The following is a 23,441-nucleotide window of genomic DNA, read 5'->3' as shown; positions in this document are numbered from 1 at the left end:
GGCTTCCATTAGATGAATAACGGCTTTTCGGCACTGAAGCTTGCGTGCTCAGAACGTGTTACGCTCTCCTACGTGTATTCACGTCGATTCCATTGTGGTATTGCTTTGAGGTGGGACATTGTGGTTTTAAAGATTGCACGAAAACTATGGTTGGCCGACGAATGTTACTGCCGAGATAAGTTGGCGAAAGGTGCGTTGGTAAGCTGGAAACGTAGCCAACTGACAACCACGTACTTTTAGACACTGATACAGAAGTAAGCCATCAACGTGGGCGGGTGAGGATAATATACAATGGACATGTTGCGTGTTTTATGGTTGTTTTCAGGTTCAGAACATCAGCGTGAGCGCTCAGCTGTATTTTCTGTTGTATTTCCCCGGTATTCCTCACTTAATAATCGGTTCTGCGTCGGCGTCACATTACACACTTCTTAGTTGATAAACTGACGGGGTGGACTCAATGCACGATTGTAAGGTCAAAAGGCAGTATTTTGTCTGAGGGCTTCATATTGGGTGAGCGAACAACAATGCCGGGTATTTTAAAGTGAAATGCACGCAATGCTCGCGAGCAGGCGGAACCAAGGAAGCAAAATAAGTCAAAAGTCGATTAAAAACACGTGGATCACTTGAAAAGTCGAGTTCGCAATGCTTACGAGATCAGCAGCAGAGAAACGGAACTGATTAAAACACGTATATCAAACGTAGAATAAGCGGACGAAATGCGGTGCTGCGACAATGGTTACGCAAAAGCGCAGTCTGGCTTTTGAAGTGCAAGAAGTAGTTGGAAGACGCTCATTTTTTCTTTTTAAATGTGTTGCCCATTTTTGCCTGTTCAGCCCACTGTTTTCGACGTTCGAAAGCGGCCATTTCTTCCTCCAAAACTCTCTTTTTATCCTCCAACTTTTTCTTCTCCTCCGCATGACTGCGTTTAAGGGCCTCGAATTTTGACTGTAGCTATACGGTAGAAAAAAGTGAACGGATAACCGTAAAATCGTCAAATAACGATGCACTTCTGTATAAGACCGAAGTTGCGACAGTAGCGGGGTTGCCAGATTCATCGCACACAACTGGGATCCAGTAGATTTTGTTTTATACTTCACGCAAGGCATTGATAACACATCGAGAATTCAGAACGAAAAATGGCGAAATGGTTAAAAAAACGACAGTCAAGGGAGACCTTATCGGGACTTACATATCCAATGTGGGACGATTATCAAACCATAAGCAAAATGGACAGTTTTCATTGTATTCAGCTTCATAAATGGGTGAGCTAGCGGCAGCTGTTGTGGATTAACGATTTACGGCACTCGGGCGGTTCGTCACAGTCCACCCCAAAATAAGCCTTGATAGCTGGAAGCGGAATGAAGGAACGTCCACTTCGGGTAACACTTTGTTGCGTTATTCGTTCACATCACCCAGTTCTCATTTGTACGTGATGAATCGTTCTCTCAAGCTGAACCACCCGGCGATACCTTTGGAATGTCGAGTGTCCAATCACAGGATTAAACCGTCAAACGCGTTTGTCTTCAAGCAGCCTATAGGACGGACTTCCTGATGTCCGCACTGTTACGTTGGACTTCCGATTTGTGGTTTTGAACAAAACGACATACAGCGAGTGAACAGGTGACTGATTCCCAGGAGCCATTTGTGTCTGACCATGGTGCCGTGATTGTCGATTATGGTAATGAAAATGTGCATCCGACGATTGCCATAAACAACAGGACGCACAAAATTAGCGAAATTCTATGGACGTATTCAAGTTTTTTCTTATACAGGATTTCAGGCGTTGACGGGATTGCCATCACTATGCTCATTTCGCCTGCATTGCTTCTTTTCTGGGGCGATCAGCCTCAAAGAATACCCAAAACATTGGTGCTAGTGTAGGTAGTTACTGCGAAGAATTAATGTTGGTCCAGCACGATCCAACTTTTTATAAGTGCTTCGGATTTCGTATGCACTACTAGTCCTCTACCTGGTTTTTACAGAAGTTTCAGCATTGGTATGATTCGCGGTAATCCAGGCGTATTTTCCTACATCAAGTCAAGAATGTACTGCAGTAAAACTAAACACAAAAATGGAATTTATTCGGATTACCAGGGGGAATTTTGGCATTATATCGGTGAACAATGCACCGACGGTATTTTGAATCTCGTTTTTTAAGTATCTGACAGGACGCATGGAAATACATCCGGATTACCGCGAAAGGCTGCGACACCGTTTTGTTCAGGTTTGTGACCAGGACGAGTGGCTCAAATTTAAAAAAAGAACTACTGAAGTTTACAGCGGAACAGTATTAAACCTCATGAATGCTGTGTCTTATAGCATTGCTGAGGTGACATCCGTTTCCCGGATTGGCGCATCACACCGAATTACGCCGATCGACACCCGCGCACGGTGGACAGCCACGTATGGTTTGCACTGAGTCAGTCGCATGCACACTAGTCTGAAAGCCATGTATTTGGTGTATGATCGGAGGGTAAACAAGAGTGGGCAGTTCTAAAGAAATCAACGCCGATCGCACCCGCGCACGGTGGACAGCCACGTATGGTTTGCACTGAGTCAGTCGCATGCACACTAGTCTGAAAGCCATGTATTTGGTGTATGATCGGAGGGTAAACAAGAGTGGGCAGTTCTAAAGAAATCAGCGCTACTGCCACTTTAAATAAATAATCGTTCAGCTGTAGCACCCTTTCGGTGCCTAGCCGGCATGCCACACGAAGGGGGCACGAGGGCTGGGATACTACCAGGTCGCCCAAGCCTAGACAGGCGAAGTTGACAGGCTTCTTTTGATGGGGTAACAAAATGAATGCATGAGTGAATCGGAGCCAGTGCATGTTTCGGCAAGCTTAGCCCAAGATCAACGTCCAACCCTGGAAACTGCAACAGCATTTATCGACCCAGTTCTACCTGCTTTCAGCTTAGTTAGCTAAAACGCAGATTTGTTCCTACAACCTTATCCTCTTATGAGAGCAAGGCATTCAATTTACTCTCTACTACTTGCAAATATGCAGATGGCTTCCGTTTCGGGGGTCTCGGCTTCATGTGTTGTGGCGGCCATTTGGCAGGGTATTACTGAAATCACCTAAGGTAAACGGTAACACCATGATCGTGGATGGTGGGTAGATTCCACCTTCGCTCCTTGTCAGTATGCCCCCCCCCTGAAAGGTAAATGTTCGTCACGGAGATGCAGCGATTTACGTTCGTCTCACGAGTCGGTCCCGTTAAGTAGTTCGGGTTCACTTGGGCGATACCCATGCATCAACTGGTTCTCACCAGTGTACGTAAACACACCCGACAACGCCGCCATGTGATTAACTTGCCGTGGCCCGTATGTTTTAGTTGACTTGGGCGATACCCATGCATCAAATGGTTCTCATCAATGTACGTGAACACACCCGACAACGCCGCTACGTGATTAACTTGCCGTGGCCCGTATGTTTTTGTTCAATGGCACTAGATGACGAGAGATGCCAACTAACACGTATTATGGGACTGGTCCCCCTCAAGCTAGTACCTCTGACAGCTACAGTCGATCAACCGCGAACTGTCGATACGAATAAATGTGCGCCTTTAATTTGTCAGTGCCAAGTTGGAGCTGTCACCTGAAGGCACAAAGGAGGTTCTTTAGTATTAACAGTAACGTAGGCGTTATGGCTATGACACACACCCATGTGTGACGTAAATCGAGGGAATGGGTGGTATAACGATGGACACAGCACAAGGACACAGGTATCGAAGGGCAAAGGCTACTGACGGTGCAACGGCATGCTCGATAGTGATTTGACCGCACGACTGTAGCCACGTTTTTCGATGCAAACGAAACTACGGATGGGTAGACAAACAGGAAGTCTGCAGCCGTATCCGCTAGTTCGTAGATTGCAACGGAAACTTATTATTTATATCTAGCTTAATCTGGATATTCATATCAGCATTGATGTTCAGTCAAGCGAAGAGTTTTTTAGCATTGTACGTTTTGGTCATGCATAATCCTGATGTCCATAAGCTGCGCTTAGTTATGCGTAATTGGCACGAAACCAAGTGTCAAACGCGCTAAACTAGAAACGTACAGAAATTCAAGCGAGTACTTTGTCTGTGGTCGCCGTAAGGATTTGTATGTTACGACATCGGTCAGTGTTAGGTGTAGGAGTGAGAAGAGCCCAAATCTTGCGCACGTAAACTTCGGTCACAACTCACCAGTCCCTTCTGCGATATTTTATGAGTGGATTATCAGGTAGTCTTTGCAAACGTTCAAAAGGTCATGACACGTGAGAGAGCTGACAATTTGTTGAAATATTTAGGTTAAACTGTTGAACGCGCGTGATAATTGCAAGTGTGAATAAGGATAGACCAGAAAAAGACAATAAATTGAACGGGCGACGAAAGTTGTGCCAAACTCGCATAGATAGTTTGAAACACGTGAACTTATCCCATTTGTCACTCTAATTGCCCAGCGCGTCCTTTCGATGGCATGCAGCAAACATACAGTACCATACGTCTGACTGACCCCCATCAGACTTATCTATCTCCGGCCTTCAACGGAAAGGCGATGAAACAGGTGCACCAGCACGTTAGTCGCTAACGTACCCTGTTTGCATCGGTTATGTCGCACTTAAATGTGCGAAATTGACTACACCCATGAGATGTGCCTTACCTATTTAGTGTGACGCGCGCACGAAGCTCAAATGTTCACCAGGATCGCTAAATAGACGATTTCTGTAGCCAACACTCCGGTAGTGCTACTCAGAGGATGCACTCACTGCTCATCATAAATAATATACAATGATCATTTTGCTGGGCCTCGATGTACGAACATCACCCGCCTCCAAAGTCCGTCTGCAAGCCACTTGACGTAGCTAGTCGGCTAAATGGCTTAATCATGGTTGATTATTAGGGAGCACTTTGCACGCTCCAGCAGCTAGTTTTAGGGGAGTACAATCAATATGAGGTTAGATAACGCGAAAATGATTATGCCATAAGCTTAGTGAGTCCAATCAGTAGATAGTTAAGTTAGTGGTTTTTTTACGGGGGAACATTAGTTTTGTACTGAGATTCAAGGTATTGGGGTGTGGGGGGGGGAGGGTGACAGCCATTTCTGGATTTGCTCGGCGCATCAGGGGGCCAGATGGACCAAGTGGTTAAAGCGCGAATTTACTAACCGGAAGGTCCGTGGTTCAAACCCGACTTCTGCTGCTCGACTTCCCGTCTAGGCTTGGGCAACCTGGCAGTATCCCAGCCCTCGTGCCTCCTTCGTGGTAGCTAGGCACCGAAAGGGTGCTACAACTGAATGATCAGGGTACTTAATTTATGTAGTATTCGGACCGACACGGGCGAAATTTAGCCTGTTTGGACAGGGGGTAAAAGGAGAGGGCACTTCTAAAGCCCGCGGTATGTAATGCCGATAGATTCGCTGCCAAACAAAGGTATTGTGTACGCACCGGATGACCCACTGGCCCAGATCGTTAGCGAACCGCACGGAGTTCCGATGTACGTAAGTAACTAGGCTGAAATAATATATAGCTTGATCCGACTTGTGTCAGCCTCATACTAATGCGGATGGGGCAGTGTTCCGTTTCACTGGTCTTCCACTGAAGTCTTGGATTCCTATAAACTTGGCCTTCTTTTGCTTGTGACGATGGGCAACGCGGACACTTTTGGAAGGAACACTATTTGGTATTCGGGATCATTGATGAGAACTCTTCAATTGAGTTAACTCATTTAATAAGTCCGTGCGACTCTAAAACACAGTCTGAAATTGTGGAACCGAAAAGACCTAAATTTAGTGCTCAACTGTCTGAAGATGATAGGCGTGACATACGGGTGTATAATCCCAACAGTATTTATTGGAGCGTATTCTGTAAGAATGTGGGTAATCATGAGAAACGGTGACATGCGTAGTGCGATATTTTAAGGTGCGACATATCAGTGTGCACAGAGCTGTGAGCGCCGACGAAAATTACCAAAAAGATGTATTTGATTATTTCCCATGAATGCCTCTTATTGGGAGGTTTTGTTGGAAGTAATGTGACTGCTAGCCATTGCCTATGAACGGAGACCTCGTCGACATCATACTACTCATTTCAGGTGACATACGACACGGAATCGACCGTTTCAACCAACATGTGCATGTTTGTATTAACCTCATGCAGTTCTTGGAATAGGTAAAATTATTGGGAGTTTTGTTGGAAGTAATGTGACTGCTAGCCATTGCCTATGAACGGAGACCTCGTCGACATCATACTACTCATTCCAAGTGACATACGACACGGAATCGACCGTTTCAACCAACATGTGCACGTTTGTATTAACCTCATGCAGTTCTTGGACTTTCAGCAGGAATAGGTAAAACGGTTAACCAGTATAAACATACCTCTCGTTCAGCTTCCTTGAGAACTTGTTCCTTCTCTTTCACACGTTGAACAAACAGCTGACGCATTTCTTCCTCCTTTTGTTGCAGTTCTTTTCTCTGCAGCTCACGTCGCTTCTCATAAGTCTCCTTCATTCGTTTGAAAACAGTAAAATAAATAGCAGTGAAACAATAAAAAAAAGTACAAATCATTATATCGGCTTAAAGTAGCTCAACGCGGATGATGGCAATTGGCATCGGTTTAAAAGGTGCATTGCTCTAAGCTACACGTGTTGGTCACCGGTACGTGTGGTGCTGTTCAGGCACTTAACCTATTGTTAAGATAGGAGTAACATATCCCCTATCCGAAGAAATCCTCCCTGATGCTTTCAAATGTAGGTCCCACTTACCAAGGTAAGGCGTCGGAGCACTACTGAAGCCGGCGACCACAGACAGATTTAAATCTGATACCTCCAAACAATTTCACAAGGCGTGTACACAAATGTGACCTGGGGTACTTTAACATCCCATAGATTACCCAACAGTGGTTGTTTTCCCGAGATCGCGTCAGTTTTACCTGACCCGATCAGCTTACCTTGAGTTGGGCGCATACCGTTTTTTATGTAACGATCTTTGACTAGAAATGCCGTCGTGATCCGTCCAGGCTAGACATCTTATCTAACCACACCAGGTTTATTTTCATCCACCTGATGGGATGAATTATCCCATAGTTTCTCCGGCTGTCGTGTAAGAAGTCAATTGAAAGAATGCGCTCGGCATGCGAGCAGTCTTTCGAAATTATTTATCCTGATTTTCAGCCGGAAACACTTGCTTCAAGCTGGTGCGTCGATATGTTTCTAAGTAAATGTTCTGTTCGCTTATCAAAATTACCTCATCAGGGTGACTAATCTGGCCAAAAAATGGATGGTATGCTCGAATTTCGCATTCTGCTAAATCGCCACATCCGATAACAAACAAAGACGGATAAGCAATAAGGGAAGTAGTTACATGAGCAAGCGCAGGCCACAACGGCACGACTCGTTGACTAGTTACAACCACCACTACTGGGAAAACAGTGGGTTTACCCCTGTTTAGAACAGGTGGCATGCCATATAATTCTCTTACAAAAGAATTTGATCGATAAGAGCGAAAAATCCTAAGCACGCTACCTCTGCACTTACAACTCGTGTAGGACACATGCCGGCGTAAACACACGTTACACACTTGAACTCAGACAGAACACCTGAAACTGATTACCATTTCGACCGTGTATGCTTGTGCTACACAAGAGTAGTTCTGCCCACCAAGTGATACAGAAGACCGGTGTGAATAGTTTGTGACGCAAACAACCTAGTACTTATCTCCAGCACGGAAAACTCACACAAGGCTCATTTCTGCACTGGTATTAGTAATCCAACCCACATTGTTCCACTATTTAGTTCCAGTGCTAGAACTACTCCATAACTAGGCAGATCAGACAAGAGCGAAAAAAGTTGGCTGAAACGCGATACCCCATTTTGAAACGAGTGCGGTCCAGATGTGATAAACATCACATGGGGACTAACCATCTCCCACAGATTTCATGAAAAAAAACTGGCTGACTCTACGTTAAGGGAGCGATATACACCAGGATGTGAAACGTAATAGACAGGACTTGGTCAATATCCGCATCACCTTTGAAGACTAAATGAGGCAAAAAAAGACATCTCACTGATGAGAACAAAATCATTCAAAAAGAAGAAAAACGAACGTGTCATTACGTGAGATAAAGAACCAGTCTTATAAAGGGGAAAAACGCTCCATTCCACACCGGATAAAAAACGACACTACCAGAGTCTAAACGATGTCACAGGCAGTTGCAGACTCGCAATAACGTGCCGATCCTTTGGCTGTGCCCAAACCGAACACGACACTAGTTGGTAGAATGGATGATTCATCAATAAAACGCGACAGCAGGAGAAAAGAAAAGATCCACACGAAAGTGTGGGGGTAGGGAGGACGGAAGTGCTGCTTGTAAACAAAAAGGTGAATAAATCGATTTGTCCCGTGCAGAATACTTTGCACAAATAAGAAAAGGCGTACAACCCTAGAAGGACACGGATGCAAAGGTCGAAACTAGCTCGTGGATCAAAAAGTTCAGAAGATCGAGAAAAACCTCAAAATCCGAACTTGATCCAGGTCAGTGGTTAGAATGTGAGGTAACGGGCCGAAAGACCGGCGGTTCGAACCAGTCCCAATTTTCGACGGCATCTGTCTGAGCTTGAGAAAGCAAACAGTATCACGTCCTTCGTGTTTGTTTCCGGGTTTCATTGCAGCTACGCACTGAGAAGGTGATGCAGTTGAACACATCCACCACCATAGATGACGATACACCAGCTGTGGTAACCAGCACTTAACTGCCATATACTCATGAAGTAAAAACGCTCCAGCAAAGAGGGGATGAGGAAGAGCATACGTAGGGATCTATTCTAAAAAGCCAAATGTCACTAGAAAAATGTCCAAGGCCGAGGTGCCCATACCTTTTAAAGCCATTGAGATAAATATTTCTGAGCATCACGTTGGAGCATGATGGTATCAGCAAGGTCATTCCAACGTCCTGTGCGAAACCAACATACGCAACAGAAGCCCAGCACAACGACAGACAATTGGAACCTGCAATTTACTGGCAACAATCAGTAGTGACTGAATCCCTGACTTTCACGCCCCACTAGAACCGTTGACAGGGAAGTGGTATCTGCCCTGATACCAGAATATGAGATAAATCTGTCGATTCATGTCGGTCCACTAGTAAGAGAGTAACATGAGAACTCGAAATGCTAGATTGCAGCTGTGTTTAGGGAAACCAAATTTATCAGCTATAAGCCATGTACCATGGCCACAGTAGTCCTAGCTTCCACAGTTTCGATCACCAGAAAGTGGGATATACAACGAAGCATTGGAGGCAATGGCATGTCCAGTTGATACGGAAACTACGCACTACTAGTAGCTACGCACTGAAGCTTTGCACGAGCGCCATTGACTGCGCGAATGGGCCAGTTCTGCCGGTGTGATTGATCATTGGTGAGTTGGGTTCCGCGGGTCCCAACGAGGGAGGCGGTAGCTGTCGACCGCACTCAATTTACTGGTTAGTGTTTCCATAATTCGTTGCAAGTTCCTACACTGCCCACCTCTTGGTCGCTTCCACTCAGTACAGGGATGGGTGAAAAAAGCTCTGTGAGGCCGACGTTCTTCTGGCATGCGGAGTGGTTAGTGTTTAATTCGTTGCAAGTTCCTACACTGCCCACCTCTTGGTCGCTTCCACTCAGTACAGGGATGGGTGAAAAAAGCTCTGTGAGTGAGACGTTCTTCTGGCATGCGGAGTACATGTCCTAACCAGCGTAACCTATGGAGCGTCATTCACCTATTGCAGGAAAGTTCGATTTCCCTAAAACCACCTAGCGTGCCTCAGCATTGCTGATTCGATGTACCGATCAGAGTCGACCGATGCTTGGGATACATCGATGGTCAAAACTGATATCTTTCGCATGTCGTCTGTGCGCAGAGGCCATGTTTCTGATCGATAGGAGGGAAACAAATGGGCTGATTGTTTTAGCGTATTAATTTGCGTTTACACCACTCATTCCGTGTAACTCCGAGTCCAGTGTACGACTCACGATCTTACCCCCGATGGGCCGGAGCGAAACTCGAGTCCGACTTTGCAATCCTTCAATATGGATTTAACTCGAGATAGCTCAGTGATTAGGACGCGAACTTACTGACCAGATAGTCTGTTGTTCGAATCCAATCTCAACTGCACCGGAAGTGTGTTCTGTTACAGCCGCACGATTTTCATAGTATGGGTAGACCGGAATAATCGCAACCAAGAACGGGAATAGATTCCAACACAATTCACTAGTATCTAGGAGTTCCATTAGTGAATAAAATTTTCACAGCTCAGGTGTTATGTTGTTGAGATCTCTGCTAAATAGGAAGTCTTGGGTGTGAAGTAAGAAACATCATTGAACAATAGAAATTCAAGACAGGTTTACCAGAAATGGGATGGAAGGACTGAAGTTATGGAGAGAAACGGAAAAGAACTCAGCTAGAACCAAAACACTGATGTAATGCTAAAAATTGTGGACGAACCTGCAAGCTCATCTTCTCGTCATCCCGGAAGCCCATTTCCAGCAAACGCTGACGACGATACGTTTCATAATGCACTGTGTGCGTACGTTCGCGCAAATCCTCCATGTTCACACGCAGCAACATTTCGCGCAGTCGCACAAAGTCACAGTGGAGTTCATTTTCCACTTGAACCGCACCCCATGGATATTGGCGAACACGCATCGGTTTCCCATCGATCTTCATCTCCTCCGAACTACCAACCACAGCGAACGGGACAAATTGCTGCACGCACGAGACAGGCAAAGTAAAATCAACAACCACCTCACAACGCAAACCAATATACACCAAAGCAGGCGGTTATGCAGATAAATCAAGGGGTTAGAAGACACCCATAGAGATATACGGAAAAAAAGCAGATGAGAGTACGATCTGTTAGCCTCCCGAAAACTAGGGACTTACCACAATAAAGCCACTGCAGTATGCACTTCTTAGGCGGGACATGCGAACGAGTAGTAAGAAAACAGCGATATCCAAGAAACTAAGTAGTCTGATGTCCACTCAAGGTACACGTTAGGCGATACAACTTCCTTTATGAAAATATACTGCGATATCTCGAATATCGTGCCAACTGAATCATGAGGCGGCCTGTGTGCAGCACATTCAGCTGGAGGACATCATAAGCGAGAGATTCAATTGGGTCTCCCGTGAAAACCAAATTGATTTGCAAATTAGTGTATTTCTCGAAAACGGTGCAATTTGGGTTCAAGTAGATCATAAGGTTGACGGAAACTCGGGGACTGTGCCTACCTGATGAGCGCAGGAAAGTTCGATTTCCCTAAAACCACCTAGCGTGCCTCAGCATTGCTGATTCGATGTACCGATCAGAGTCGACCGATGCTTGGGATACATCGATGGTCAAAACTGATATCTTTCGCACGTCGTCTGTGCGCAGAGGCCATGTTTCTGATCGATAGGAGGGAAACAAATGGGCTGGTTGTTCTTTGCGTGTTAATTTGCGTTTACACCATTCATTCTGTGTAACTCCGGGTCCAGTGTACGACTCACGATCTTACCCCCGATGGGCCGGAGCGAAACTCGAGTCCGACTTTGCAATCCTTCAATATGGATTTAACTCGAGATAGCTCAGTGATTAGGACGCGAACTTACTGACCAGATAGTCTGTTGTTCGAATCCAATCTCAACTGCACCGGAAGTGTGTTCTGTTACAGCCGCACGATTTTCATAGTAAGTATAGACCGGAATAATCGCAACCAAGAACGGGAATAGATTCCAACACAATTCACTAGTATCTAGGAGTTCCATTAGTGAATAAAATTTTCACAGCTCAGGTGTTATGTTGTTGAGATCTCTGCTAAATAGGAAGTCTTGGGTGTGAAGTAAGAAACATCCACGATTTTCATAGTATGGGTAGACCGGAATAATCGCAACCAAGAACGGGAATAGATTCCAACACAATTCACTAGTATCTAGGAGTTCCATTAGTGAATAAAATTTTCACAGCTCAGGTGTTATGTTGTTGAGATCTCTGCTAAATAGGAAGTCTTGGGTGTGAAGTAAGAAACATCATTGAACAATAGAAATTCAAGACAGGTTTACCAGAAATGGGATGGAAGGACTGAAGTTATGGAGAGAAACGGAAAAGAACTCAGCTAGAACCAAAACACTGATGTAATGCTAAAAATTGTGGACGAACCTGCAAGCTCATCTTCTCGTCATCCCGGAAGCCCATTTCCAGCAAACGCTGACGACGATACGTTTCATAATGCACTGTGTGCGTACGTTCGCGCAAATCCTCCATGTTCACACGCAGCAACATTTCGCGCAGTCGCACAAAGTCACAGTGGAGTTCATTTTCCACTTGAACCGCACCCCATGGATATTGGCGAACACGCATCGGTTTCCCATCGATCTTCATCTCCTCCGAACTACCAACCACAGCGAACGGGACAAATTGCTGCACGCACGAGACAGGCAAAGTAAAATCAACAACCACCTCACAACGCAAACCAATATACACCAAAGCAGGCGGTTATGCAGATAAATCAAGGGGTTAGAAGACACCCATAGAGATATACGGAAAAAAAGCAGATGAGAGTACGATCTGTTAGCCTCCCGAAAACTAAGGACTTACCACAATAAAGGCACTGCAGTATGCACTTCTTAGGCGGGACATGCGAACGAGTAGTAAGAAAACAGCGATATCCAAGAAACTAAGTAGTCTGATGTCCACTCAAGGTACACGTTAGGCGATACAACTTCCTTTATGAAAATATACTGCGATATCTCGAATATCGTGCCAACTGAATCATGAGGCGGCCTGTGTGCAGCACATTCAGCTGGAGGACATCATAAACGAGAGATTCAATTGGGTCTCCCGTGAAAACCAAATTGATTTGCAAATTAGTGTATTTCTCGAAAACGGTGCAATTTGGGTTCAAGTAGATCATAAGGTTGACGGAAACTCGGGGACTGTGCCTACCTGATGAGCTCCAAGAAGGGCGAAATCGGTCGTGGGCTGTCGAAGAGTTTTCAGCAACCTTGTGAGTAGTTTCCTTTATGGAAACTAACAGTCTGTTTGTATGCTAATTTGTCACACTGACGTTCCATTGGACCAGCGACCAACGTAGCATCCGTCAATCAGGCATCCTTAAACGATGGGGCCTGCTGGCTAGCAGTAGCGCGTGCGTTTACGGAAGAGCTTTCGTCTATACGAAGCATGAGCAATCAAACACGCAAGAACTCTCTGACGACGGATACCTCTAAAGTGGTCGTCAATCTGCGTTCTAGTAAACTGCATATACGCTGCTTGAGAACCACAGATATGAAGCGACACTTCCGCACCTTTTATGGCGGACTAAAACGAAATGATGCGACCCGCGGTACCAACAACATCTACGTTTACGGCACAACGTAGCGAACCAGAGACCGTCCCAGAAGAAGCAAAAGCAACAACCATGAAAATATAAGCTTTAACCATAATTTGCACAAAAATCCCAATGATTAATTTCATGACTTCTGATGGTGAGTGTACTAATAGCCACAGTCCACTTAGTTGGAAAAGACCGCACTGACGGCCGAAAAACATGAACACATTTGGAGTCTGAAACAATTACGAACCCAAAGTGAGTCTGTTCCATGCTTCATGCGATGGAACGTAAGCGCTCCCGACAACGAACTAAAGCTTATTTACTCTGCGTACGGACGCCAGAACATCCGTGATAGGTCGGTACTTGAAACCCTTATCTCCTAATCTACTGTAAACAGCTCCTTGTTTAAATAACTGTTGTATATCAGTTAAAAATCGGTATCTGGCGGTTATCAACATGGCGGGTTTGGGAGCCAGACATTGACGTGCAAATGCAACTGGTGTATCTTCAGACGCAAACTCCAACTGCATTGGGGGTGGCACCCTCAAAATGCCCACTCAAATGCAGAAGCAGAAGGGCTGAGAAAGCAAACTTGCACAAACCTAGACAAGAGTAATCGAGTAGTCAGGATGGATTCGAGCCCAAGACCTATACCCTAACCATCCAGCTAGTGACCCCCGAGTAACTATAAAGAGAAGGGCGAAATCCATATTATTATTGTTAGCCGCATCGACTGTACTGTGATGTTCCGAAAAAGGCAAAACATAATGGAATCGAGAAAGACCTAATGCTAGTCTGCCAAACGCTCAAGCTGCTCACATCTCCAAACACCTCATCGGACAAACATAGTGAAATCTAAACGTTGCAGTGGAATCAGCTGAACAGCATATATTATGTCATTTTCCTTCGGCTTGTTAGGGCGAACTGGGATGAAATATTGCTTGCAGCTAATGGCAACTTCACATCCCTGTCCGACAGCTTGAATTCGGAGAAGGATCGCAAATAACTTATCTCCGAATTTGACAGTGTAATCCAGCGCACTCGTAGGCTTCGTAGTCAGTGGGCGTGGCGCGGTTAAACTCTGGAGTACAACCACCATTACTACTACAAGATAACAGGTGAAGTCCTTGAAGCATATATATATATATATATATATATATGCAAACCTAATGCCGTTTCATCAAGACGCTAAAGAATTCCGGAAGTGGGGCATAAACCACAAAGCATCAGAAGTAACTTACGTTCATTTTGGCATTAAGTTCACTGACATATTCGTCGTCCGTAGGAAATTGATAGATGTTAATTTCATTGGATTGTATCTCGGATAAAATCTGAAATGGTTCACAAGGCTAGCAGAATTTAGAGAGCCATGTACCTTTGCCTTGAATTTCTGCATTTCAGCTTTTGTTACAGTGTCCGATTTGGCTATCACTGGAACAATATTAACTTTGTTTTCCAGGGCTTTCATCGCAACAACGTCAATCGACTTGAGGCTGCCATGGAATGAACAAGGAATGCAAGTAGGGTGATTAGAAACAAATGGTAGGTAGCGGAAGATAGAAGCTACAGTAACAAATGATCTAGTGTTTACTAGGTATGGCTGATAAGAGGACTGCGATTACCATATAACTGATCTCAAATTAGCAGGAAACCAAATTTTAGCCGAATGTCCTTCTCAGTCATTCAAACTAACTTACTGATGTATGGAATCTAGTGTCTATGAGGCTGAGTTACTATCCCCAGAGCCTCCATTGGCTTTATTACAGAATAGAGTAAAGTCGTCAATGGAGAATTATCCTACTTATTTGCTTCTCTGCCAGAGAAAATCGAAAATGATGTAAACGGTGATTGTTGCAACCACAGAAGTAACAACTTGGTCACGTTGCAATAAGCTTATCAACGCTGATCGTTCGTCGTCTTCCAATAGCACAATGGAACTGGAGGGATAAGTAGAATTCCGACCACGAAAAGGCTGCTTAAAACACCCGCAAACTCTGTCAAGAGTCACAGCATATACATCGAAAACCCAGGGCATTGGTATTCCTTGATTCTGCTGAACGATTTGTTGTTCTAGGCACGCCTATGCACTAAGGCGCGCTGCAGAGGTTCACAGATACCAGGCAGAATTATGAATGTGAAAGTGCATGGGCTCTAAAAAAGCTTTTAAGGGGCAGTGGTGTTCGATAGTGTCCAGCTCTCCGTTGCTGTTTAGTTTCGTAATTGACGAGATAATAAATAGGACGATTGAAGGTCTCCAAAATCTCGGTGTGGGATGAGGATCCTGTCGATCGGGAATATACGGACAATATCGTCCATAGTTCCGAAGAAGGGCGTGTATCCATAGAAAAGTCGACCAGTAACTTCATTCTTCGGCATGTGCTGCGTATGCATTCGCCAATTCGCCATTTGTGGCATTCGAGAGACCAACTTTTTGATCACTTGGTCATTTGCATCTGAGTACTGGGCAGATACGTCGTCGCGAGACTTGACCTTAAGGGGTAGAGGATCTGAAGCGTCTTTATCCAACTGTCAAGGAACCATTGCCGTACTCATTTGTGAAGCGCACACAGCATTATAAGCTACAGCGGCTCGGTTACCTGCTAGAGGACTTATCAGGAGTACGGGTTTCTAAGGCAAATTCAGTAGTGAAAATCAAGGGGTGAGGAAAATATGGCTTGTTCAAAGGGTGAAGAGCATGTGGAATCTCAGGATGCAGGTCTTTGCTGTCCACCTTCTAGAATAGGACCAAATGACTTTCCTCGTAATTGTTCAAGGGCATCAAAATCGGCAAGCACTAACAGATACCAACTTATTCTACTCTAACTTTCGGGCGATTAGCCTCTGAGACAGATGACGGCCAAGGTGCGTGAGTTTTGATCGAGCCAACAGACCACTAGTTGTCTGTCCGGGTGAACTGTAGAAACCACGAATCGCTGATGAAGAGACACCAAACCAACAACGGACGTGCAAATTACTTTTGGTTCCTAAATGCGGATGCGCAGGGTCTAACTCAACCCTCTTCTTCGGTTTAGGCCAGAAGGCATCACAGTGACAGTACGGTACAAGCGATATGACATTCGGAATTCCTGACCAACATATAAACTCAGAACCACACGTATAACTGGCGAAAAAATACTTTCGCAGATCCTCGTACCACTCGACTGCCCCCATACTGTTGCACCCACGCCTAGGCTTTATCATTATTTCATATAACAATGGCACACTCAGAGGGTGATTAGACAACAGGTAGTCTCGACTCGGCGTATGGAAGGTTACACACTGATGTCATGTCGATGATGGCGATGATGAACCTAGTGACGCGTACCTCAGGAAGTGGAGAACTAAATACTTGTTAATCTAAACGACTGCCCGCCAGTTATTTACCTTGTCTTCCAAAGCCCTTAGACCAATATATGTGGATGTGTCAGCCGTACGGATACAACATACACGCCTTCGGAAACCCTTCGCCTAATGGGTTTCGGACAGAGATGCTCAAACCTTTGCAAAAGTAAGTTGCTACTATCCCCGTCCGACCTGACAGTTGCGAGGCCTAGCTCTTATGGATGGAAGAGATTTGATGGCTTGAAGTGTTTGAGGCAGTGAGGTGACTGACTGTTCAACCATGGTGTTCATTAACCCTATTCCGGATCAATAGGACTGCATAGACTAGTGCTTGTATACGTCCTTCGTGACCAGAAGAGGCTATATAGTACATATATATCACATGGACAACCTGGAGAAAACGCTGAGTTCCATAAGCAGGTGGATGGCTGACATGTTGGTTTAACAAAGCCTGACCTAATGTTGATCGAAACGATCACGTTGTTTCTACTGGATCCTGTGGATTTGGTCTTCCACGAAGAAGTCGAACGGATGGCAACGACATGGAAGATTGCTGGGAGCCGCAAATCAGTTCAAATTTCCGGGGCTCAAACACAATAAATTGGTGATAAGTCACCAGTTACTGAACAGTGCGGTAGTTGAGTTACCTCCTGAGTCCCATTTTCCGACCAGCGAAAAGCGGTTGAATGTTGCGTTTCTGCTGTGTGTTGGTCGTGTGGCCCCCGAGGGTGTAACCAACCGTGAATCGTATGAAAAACGCAGTCTGCGCAACTCACAACTTCTCGCACCCAGTAAAGCACAAGAAAAAAATTTGAATAAGCGAAATCCTTTTAAATAGGTTGTGGTCACAAGTCTGCACACCTATGTGACCATGATAAAATAGTTCTATATCTTACTTATGGGGCCACTTAGACAGCTTTTATATCCTTTTTCCTGCACCGGATATAACAGTGGTCCAAAGGCTTCTGCAGCCCATTTTACCAATATCAATATTACTGCGAATAGTTGTGTATCACACCAGGCGATGGGATACCTGCTACCATACTGGTTTACCTACTCGGTTCCACTGCCGCCGAACATCGAACTCTTGTGGATAGCAGAAAAAATTGGTGAAATTCTCAATGAGTGCACTATTAATGATAGTCGCTGCACTACTGCGAGAATAAATTCGAGGAAAGTTTATAACTTTGCCCTTTTTCGAATCACACATTCCCGTCAGCTTCATGCACATTCAGTGGAATTTCTCCCTCCAATGAAAGTCTTTGCCACAGATAAACAGCAAGTGTGCTTTCTGAGACCGTCTGTTTGTGACCATTCTCACTTTACCTACAACGATTTCGAGTTCTCATGATGTATCCTAACAGCGCCGTACTTACGGTAGTAATACTTCAAGACGTCACAACTCGAGGTTAAATTGTTGGACCTCCACGAAGCGGGTGTCATCAATCACGAGTAACACCTCGCAAAAGGACGAGACGTGTCCTTTGGTGTGGGGCAAGTGAGTTCGCCACCTACTACAAAACCACATCGTAACACTAGCGAGGAAACAGACCGTACGTAATATCAGTCGTCAGAGCAAACGAAAATTTGATTGTGGTGAACCGATGATGGAGACAGTTTTTGAAAGTGCTGATGTTGATGAGGGACAGTGATTTCCATTTGAATGAAATTTTACGTCACGTAAATCGACTGGTCCTGTTGTGTGGGAATAACACCGCCTTGGTGAACTCAACGGAGCAATTTGTTAATGAATGATATGTTCATCCATTCCGCAACAGAAGCGTTCTGAGTTGTCAACCAGTCGGACAATTCTTGTCCCCATAGTGGTTGTTTCTTAACCATTTGATTTCACCTCGGTAAGTGGGGCTCGTGAACTGATCGTCACCGAAATCAATCATATTTTCAGGAGACTCAAATGTAAGACAGACAGCAACGTCACACAACAGACTATGGCTCCATGTTTGGAGATATCCTTTCTGGGTGGAAATTTTCAGCGTTCAAGCTACCAACATTGCAAGTAAACTCTCGCACCATCGTCGACACTGGTAAGCTGAAGTTCGGAAGCAGAAATCTCACCAGTGCACCGAAATATACGACACCGATTCTTGCACCAAACTCGAAAAAGCTCACTGGTTAGGGCTCGAACATGCCAACAGGAAGGTCCGTGGTTCGAATCTAACCATGGCATATCGACTGCTCCTGTCTAGGCTTGGGCTACATGGCAATATCACAGCCCTCATGTTTCCTTCGGGTGGCATGACAGATAGGCACCGAAGAGTGTTGCAGCTGAATCGCTACTGACGGTATGTGAGATTTGCTAACCTTCGATTGAGATTTCGATCTGTACTGAAAAGCTGCAAACAAGTGTTTGATCCTTATTGGGGACCATCAACAATGCATAGTTCAAGTATAGATAATAAACGAGTCGTTCAGCTGCAACACCTTTTCGGTGTCTAGCTGCCAAACCACCCGAAGAAAGCACAAGGGCTGGGATACTGCTAGGTTGCCCAAACCTAGACAGAAGTCTAGACGCAGAAGTCCGGTACGAACGGACTTTCGGTCAGAAAATTCGCGCTGACCATTGAGCCATCTTGTCCCCCTACCTCACGTAGATCCAAGGAGTCTCGGACCCGCGACTTCCTGGCTAGCAGTTTGAGAAATTAACCGTTCAGCCATAAGTGGTTGATCATCAATGTGAGCGATTCGCACTTGAGGAAGATATAGCGCCACTCATTCTTCAACCGCGTGAACGAAATTCAACAGCGTGAACGAAATCAAGTGACTCTTTAAGCGACGCCTTGCAAGCTCCAAGCTCCACGTACCTTGTAAAATTTCTCTACCTTTGAACTACTTACAGTACGCGTTTTGGCGATTTTTGGTTAGTTCACCCTGCAGGTAAAGGAGATCTACGCTGAAAAACCGAGAAGCACTACATACCTATTTCGTTCTTGTTGTGGATCATCAGCAGTGCGCTTCTTACGAAACTCCAGGGGGTTCCGGACTCATGACTTTTTATCTACGTGCAAGTTAACCACGGTGCTGAGCAGACGATTGTGGGTGAGCGGTTGAGTCTTCAAGCCACTAACCGGGAGGCTCGAAACCCCATAACGTTTCATGAGATGCGCACTGCTGATCTCCAATAAGGATGAAAAAACTGTACGGCGGCTTTTCGGCATTGACTGACTCCACTTGCAGGACAAAATCTCAGCGGGAAAATTCCTACTTCCAATACTGTAATTTTTAGACCTATAGGCTATATTGGGTGTTGCGCAGTGTTGATTCCCGAGGTCGTGTTGGAGACGCGAGGGCAGAACGCCAAAGTGAGTGCGACACTCCCAATGCCTGTTCACTACTAGTCATAGTTATTAATGGTTTTAGGGAACTCGATCGAAGAATAAATTCCCATCTTCGCACTTATGCAGCAGAGGTCCTAGGTGTGATTTATTCACAGCACACAACGTTTGGTGGGTTTATGTACGTTTTCGGTTGGTTCGGACAAGTTCCGGACGCCATCTACTCTGTCCAGATGCGTTGCGAGGATTGCAGTATGAATCGATGCTCCAGTGTCACCATCATACACAAAGGATTACTGGAAGGACTAAGATGGAAGATGTGGAAAGGGCAAATCGTTTAGTTCATCTTGTCCAACCTCTGCAGCGGTGGTTACAAATTCGAACTACTGAGTACTGGACTTGGGCAGTGGCGCCTGACAGTCATTATGGAAGGTAGCGATTTGACGTTTTTCATGCAGTTTCTTCAATATCCTGGTGTCTAGTAGCATTCGGCGCCACTTCCTTATGCTATACCTCAAGGCATCATTGCGCGTGCTTCTCTATTCCACCTAAGTACTTGTTCAGATATCCTTTCAATCTCGGCTTTGGCCTGTGACTGCTTACCTTGGTTAAATAAGCATGCAATTCCAACCTCTCTCTGGTGCCGTCACGTGGTCGTCAGATTCCCTGCTGAGGCTCGCAGTGAAGTTTCTTTGTCTAGGGCTTCCCGCACGGGGATAAATAGACTCAAGTAATCAAACAAACAAGATGGACTCTGGTTAGCGTCACCCCGAGTTGGTCGGAGTCGGCATCGATGTTTCAAATTATGTATGTAATTCCACAGGAACCAGATTTAGTGCCGTAAGATACGCTTGCAGACACTAGTTCCAAGACAGGTTTACCAGGTTTGTAAATAGTACCACAGTAATTAAGAATTTAAGGCGGACGTTAATCACAGGGATGCTTCGGTGCGAACTGCATGCTTTACATGAGGAAGAACCCGTGACGAGGGTAGTTCATCTCAATCACTCCCAACAGTGAGTGAACCTTTTTCTAAGGAGACGGTGGATGACTAACTTGCAAGCGACATTAGGCTTACAGAAACTTTACGACCCACATATTCTACATCAAAGCCCGATGATTTCAATGAACATCTAATGAACGGCATACCTGTGGCCAGTAGGAGGAATAAAGTAGAGGCAAACATGAACCCGGGTATCATGGAAGGTTTGAATACTACGTTTCATTTTCAATTCCTCTTGAAGATATTTTTCAAACTGCCCGTTCACATACTCAACCACAGGTTTCACACTACGAAGTTTTGGTCAATTTCACAAGGGAGAAACAAACTTTTCTTCTTTATTGATTTGGTCGCCGAATCCACACGTTTCCACGACTGATAGCTTCAATTTTACGTTTTTCTCTTTCAACTCTGAAAATATTAACCACAGATAGATGAATACCGTAGGTCGTCTCTTTGAGTTTCGGACTTGGCAGATCATGTGATGATGGAAGGAAGTTGAACTTCTGATTGAAAAGAGTCTCAACAAGTGTAGACTTTCCAATTCCTGTCTCTCCTGAAAAACGCTGGTTAACAACAATGCGCCTTACCAACACAGAGGATATTGAAGGCAAAACCTTGACTGATGGCCTTGTTTACCAGCTGGTCAGGTATGCTGTCAAACCCAACCCGACCAGTAGGTTTGAGCGTTCGTACGTCCGAGCCCTGCTAAGCGAAATCAATATATGAAGCGGACCAAATTACCATTGACTTGACGACATCCGCGGTCATCCTCCTTGCTTGCAACTGCCGGTTGAACGCACCAGGGACAATCAAGGTCAATAATTCAAGGTCACGGAATCACGGATTGGTAGACAGGTTCGGGGCTTTCACCCAAGATTCCAAACACCTTCCATCGTCGAAGCCAAACAGTGTGAACTGCAACATGAGGAGATCGTTTCTGAAGCCAGCCATTAAGTACATGATATAAATACGTGATATAAAGGGGAACAACATTGATTCTATATCCTGAGAAAGGAATGTACATAAACGCATTTTGACATCCGTCGTTCCGTATGAGTGATCAGCAGCTGTCGTTCACCTGAAAGGCACAATTGATAAAATGGTGTAGCACTGCTTCTTATGCTCTCAGCTCGGGGAAGTATGTTTGCAAGCGTGAGGACTCGCATAAATACGTGTCCAACAGTGCTCTGGACTGGGTTCTAGAAGGAGCGTGGACAATCCAAGCAGCTACTACCCGGAATGAGAACAAATTTGCTTACTGGGTGCGTGCGCTGTGAGCTTGATAATCTTCCTACCATATCTCCGCCGTGTGTTTTCTGGGTAAACGGTAAAAACCCGTTGACCAAGCCTTGTTCAAACAGGGCAAGATTTAGGTCTCCTCGGAGGCGACGATACTCCGGGGGAAAGAGGACAAGCACCGTGGGACGCGTTTCATAGTCCACGGATTTGAGGCAGGCAACCATTTTCCTAACGGCTCGCTGGACACACTCAAAGAGTGTTACGGTTCTTGTGCGTCCTGAGTAAAAACTTGCCTGGCATATTCAAGGAGCGTCTGATGTAGGCTCCATAGAGTATTTGGTAGTCCATGCAAATAATACAGGAGAGGGATCGCACAGTCGTCCGTTAAACGATGAATGTCTTCTGGGACAATTTCTCATGGTGTAGTGGGGACATGCTTGAAGAGAGCCAGACACCCTTTTGGCGTCTATCCGCATGATGTCTGCGTATGTCAGAAACAGCAGTGGTCCCGAAACGGAGGCTTGAAAAACTGCAATGGAACCGGCGCCGAGGAAAAGTAGGTCCAGCCTACTTTGAAAAAGCGGAAAATATGGCATCCTCTATGAGTCCCTTGTCCTTTGCTTAGGTTTGGCTTTCCATAAATACGAGACTGTTTGCCAAGCAGAGAAGGTTTGGGAGAAATTCATGAGTTGAAGGTTCAAGTTGTAAGTAAGGTTGTCTAGAATAGCTCGCTTCAGAACGCGTCCCAGCATTTTAAAAGGCACGCTAGTGAGACTCATAGGCTTGTAGCTACCAGGCGATAATCGGTCAACGGTTTTGTAGATTGGCGTGACAATCGCCTGCTACCGAGCAGGGGTGAACTTCACTGAGTGACTGACGAAACACCCGGTGGAAGTGCTTTACCAATGTCAGTGACACTATTTTCACGATACTTTGATGGACCTCCTCTGGTTTCAACGAGATGATGAGGTTTGTATCGCGTAAGAGCTGTTGAATGCCCTCCCAATTTAACAACATGTTGTTGGAGGCAGAACTTACTTATGCCTTGATACGCTTTGATGTGACGTGATTGCCAGGACAGAAAACAGGCCTGCAAATTATTCCCTACAGACTTCAGATACCACTGTTGGGTCACTTGTGGTTCCTCGGTTCCGTCTCTCCAAAGTGCTTTCAGCCTATTTCTCCGGCGGTGTCTCACGTACCTTAACGGCACGTTTCTGTTTTTTACAGGC

The 23,441-nt window shown here is 45.3% G+C and overlaps 1 protein-coding gene across 1 annotated transcript; it reads right to left on the bottom strand.

Annotated features, from left to right (window-relative positions):
* Positions 1–789: 789 nt before the first annotated feature.
* On the bottom strand, positions 790–21,443 carry T265_14383 (hypothetical protein; the record flags this gene model as incomplete). The annotated part of the gene is made up of 9 exons (XM_009173410.1): positions 790–951; positions 6,365–6,490; positions 10,466–10,726; positions 12,159–12,419; positions 14,574–14,663; positions 14,708–14,825; positions 21,117–21,257; positions 21,297–21,378; positions 21,410–21,443. Coding segments are annotated over 9 exons (1,275 nt in total), but the record flags the coding sequence as incomplete, so codon positions are not given.
* Between the last annotated feature and the right edge of the window lie 1,998 nt (positions 21,444–23,441).

The sequence above is a fragment of the Opisthorchis viverrini genome (assembly GCF_000715545.1).
Source record: "Opisthorchis viverrini unplaced genomic scaffold opera_v5_188, whole genome shotgun sequence".
Classification (NCBI taxonomy): domain Eukaryota; kingdom Metazoa; phylum Platyhelminthes; class Trematoda; order Opisthorchiida; family Opisthorchiidae; genus Opisthorchis; species Opisthorchis viverrini.
This window is presented reverse-complemented; position numbering and strand designations above follow the sequence as displayed.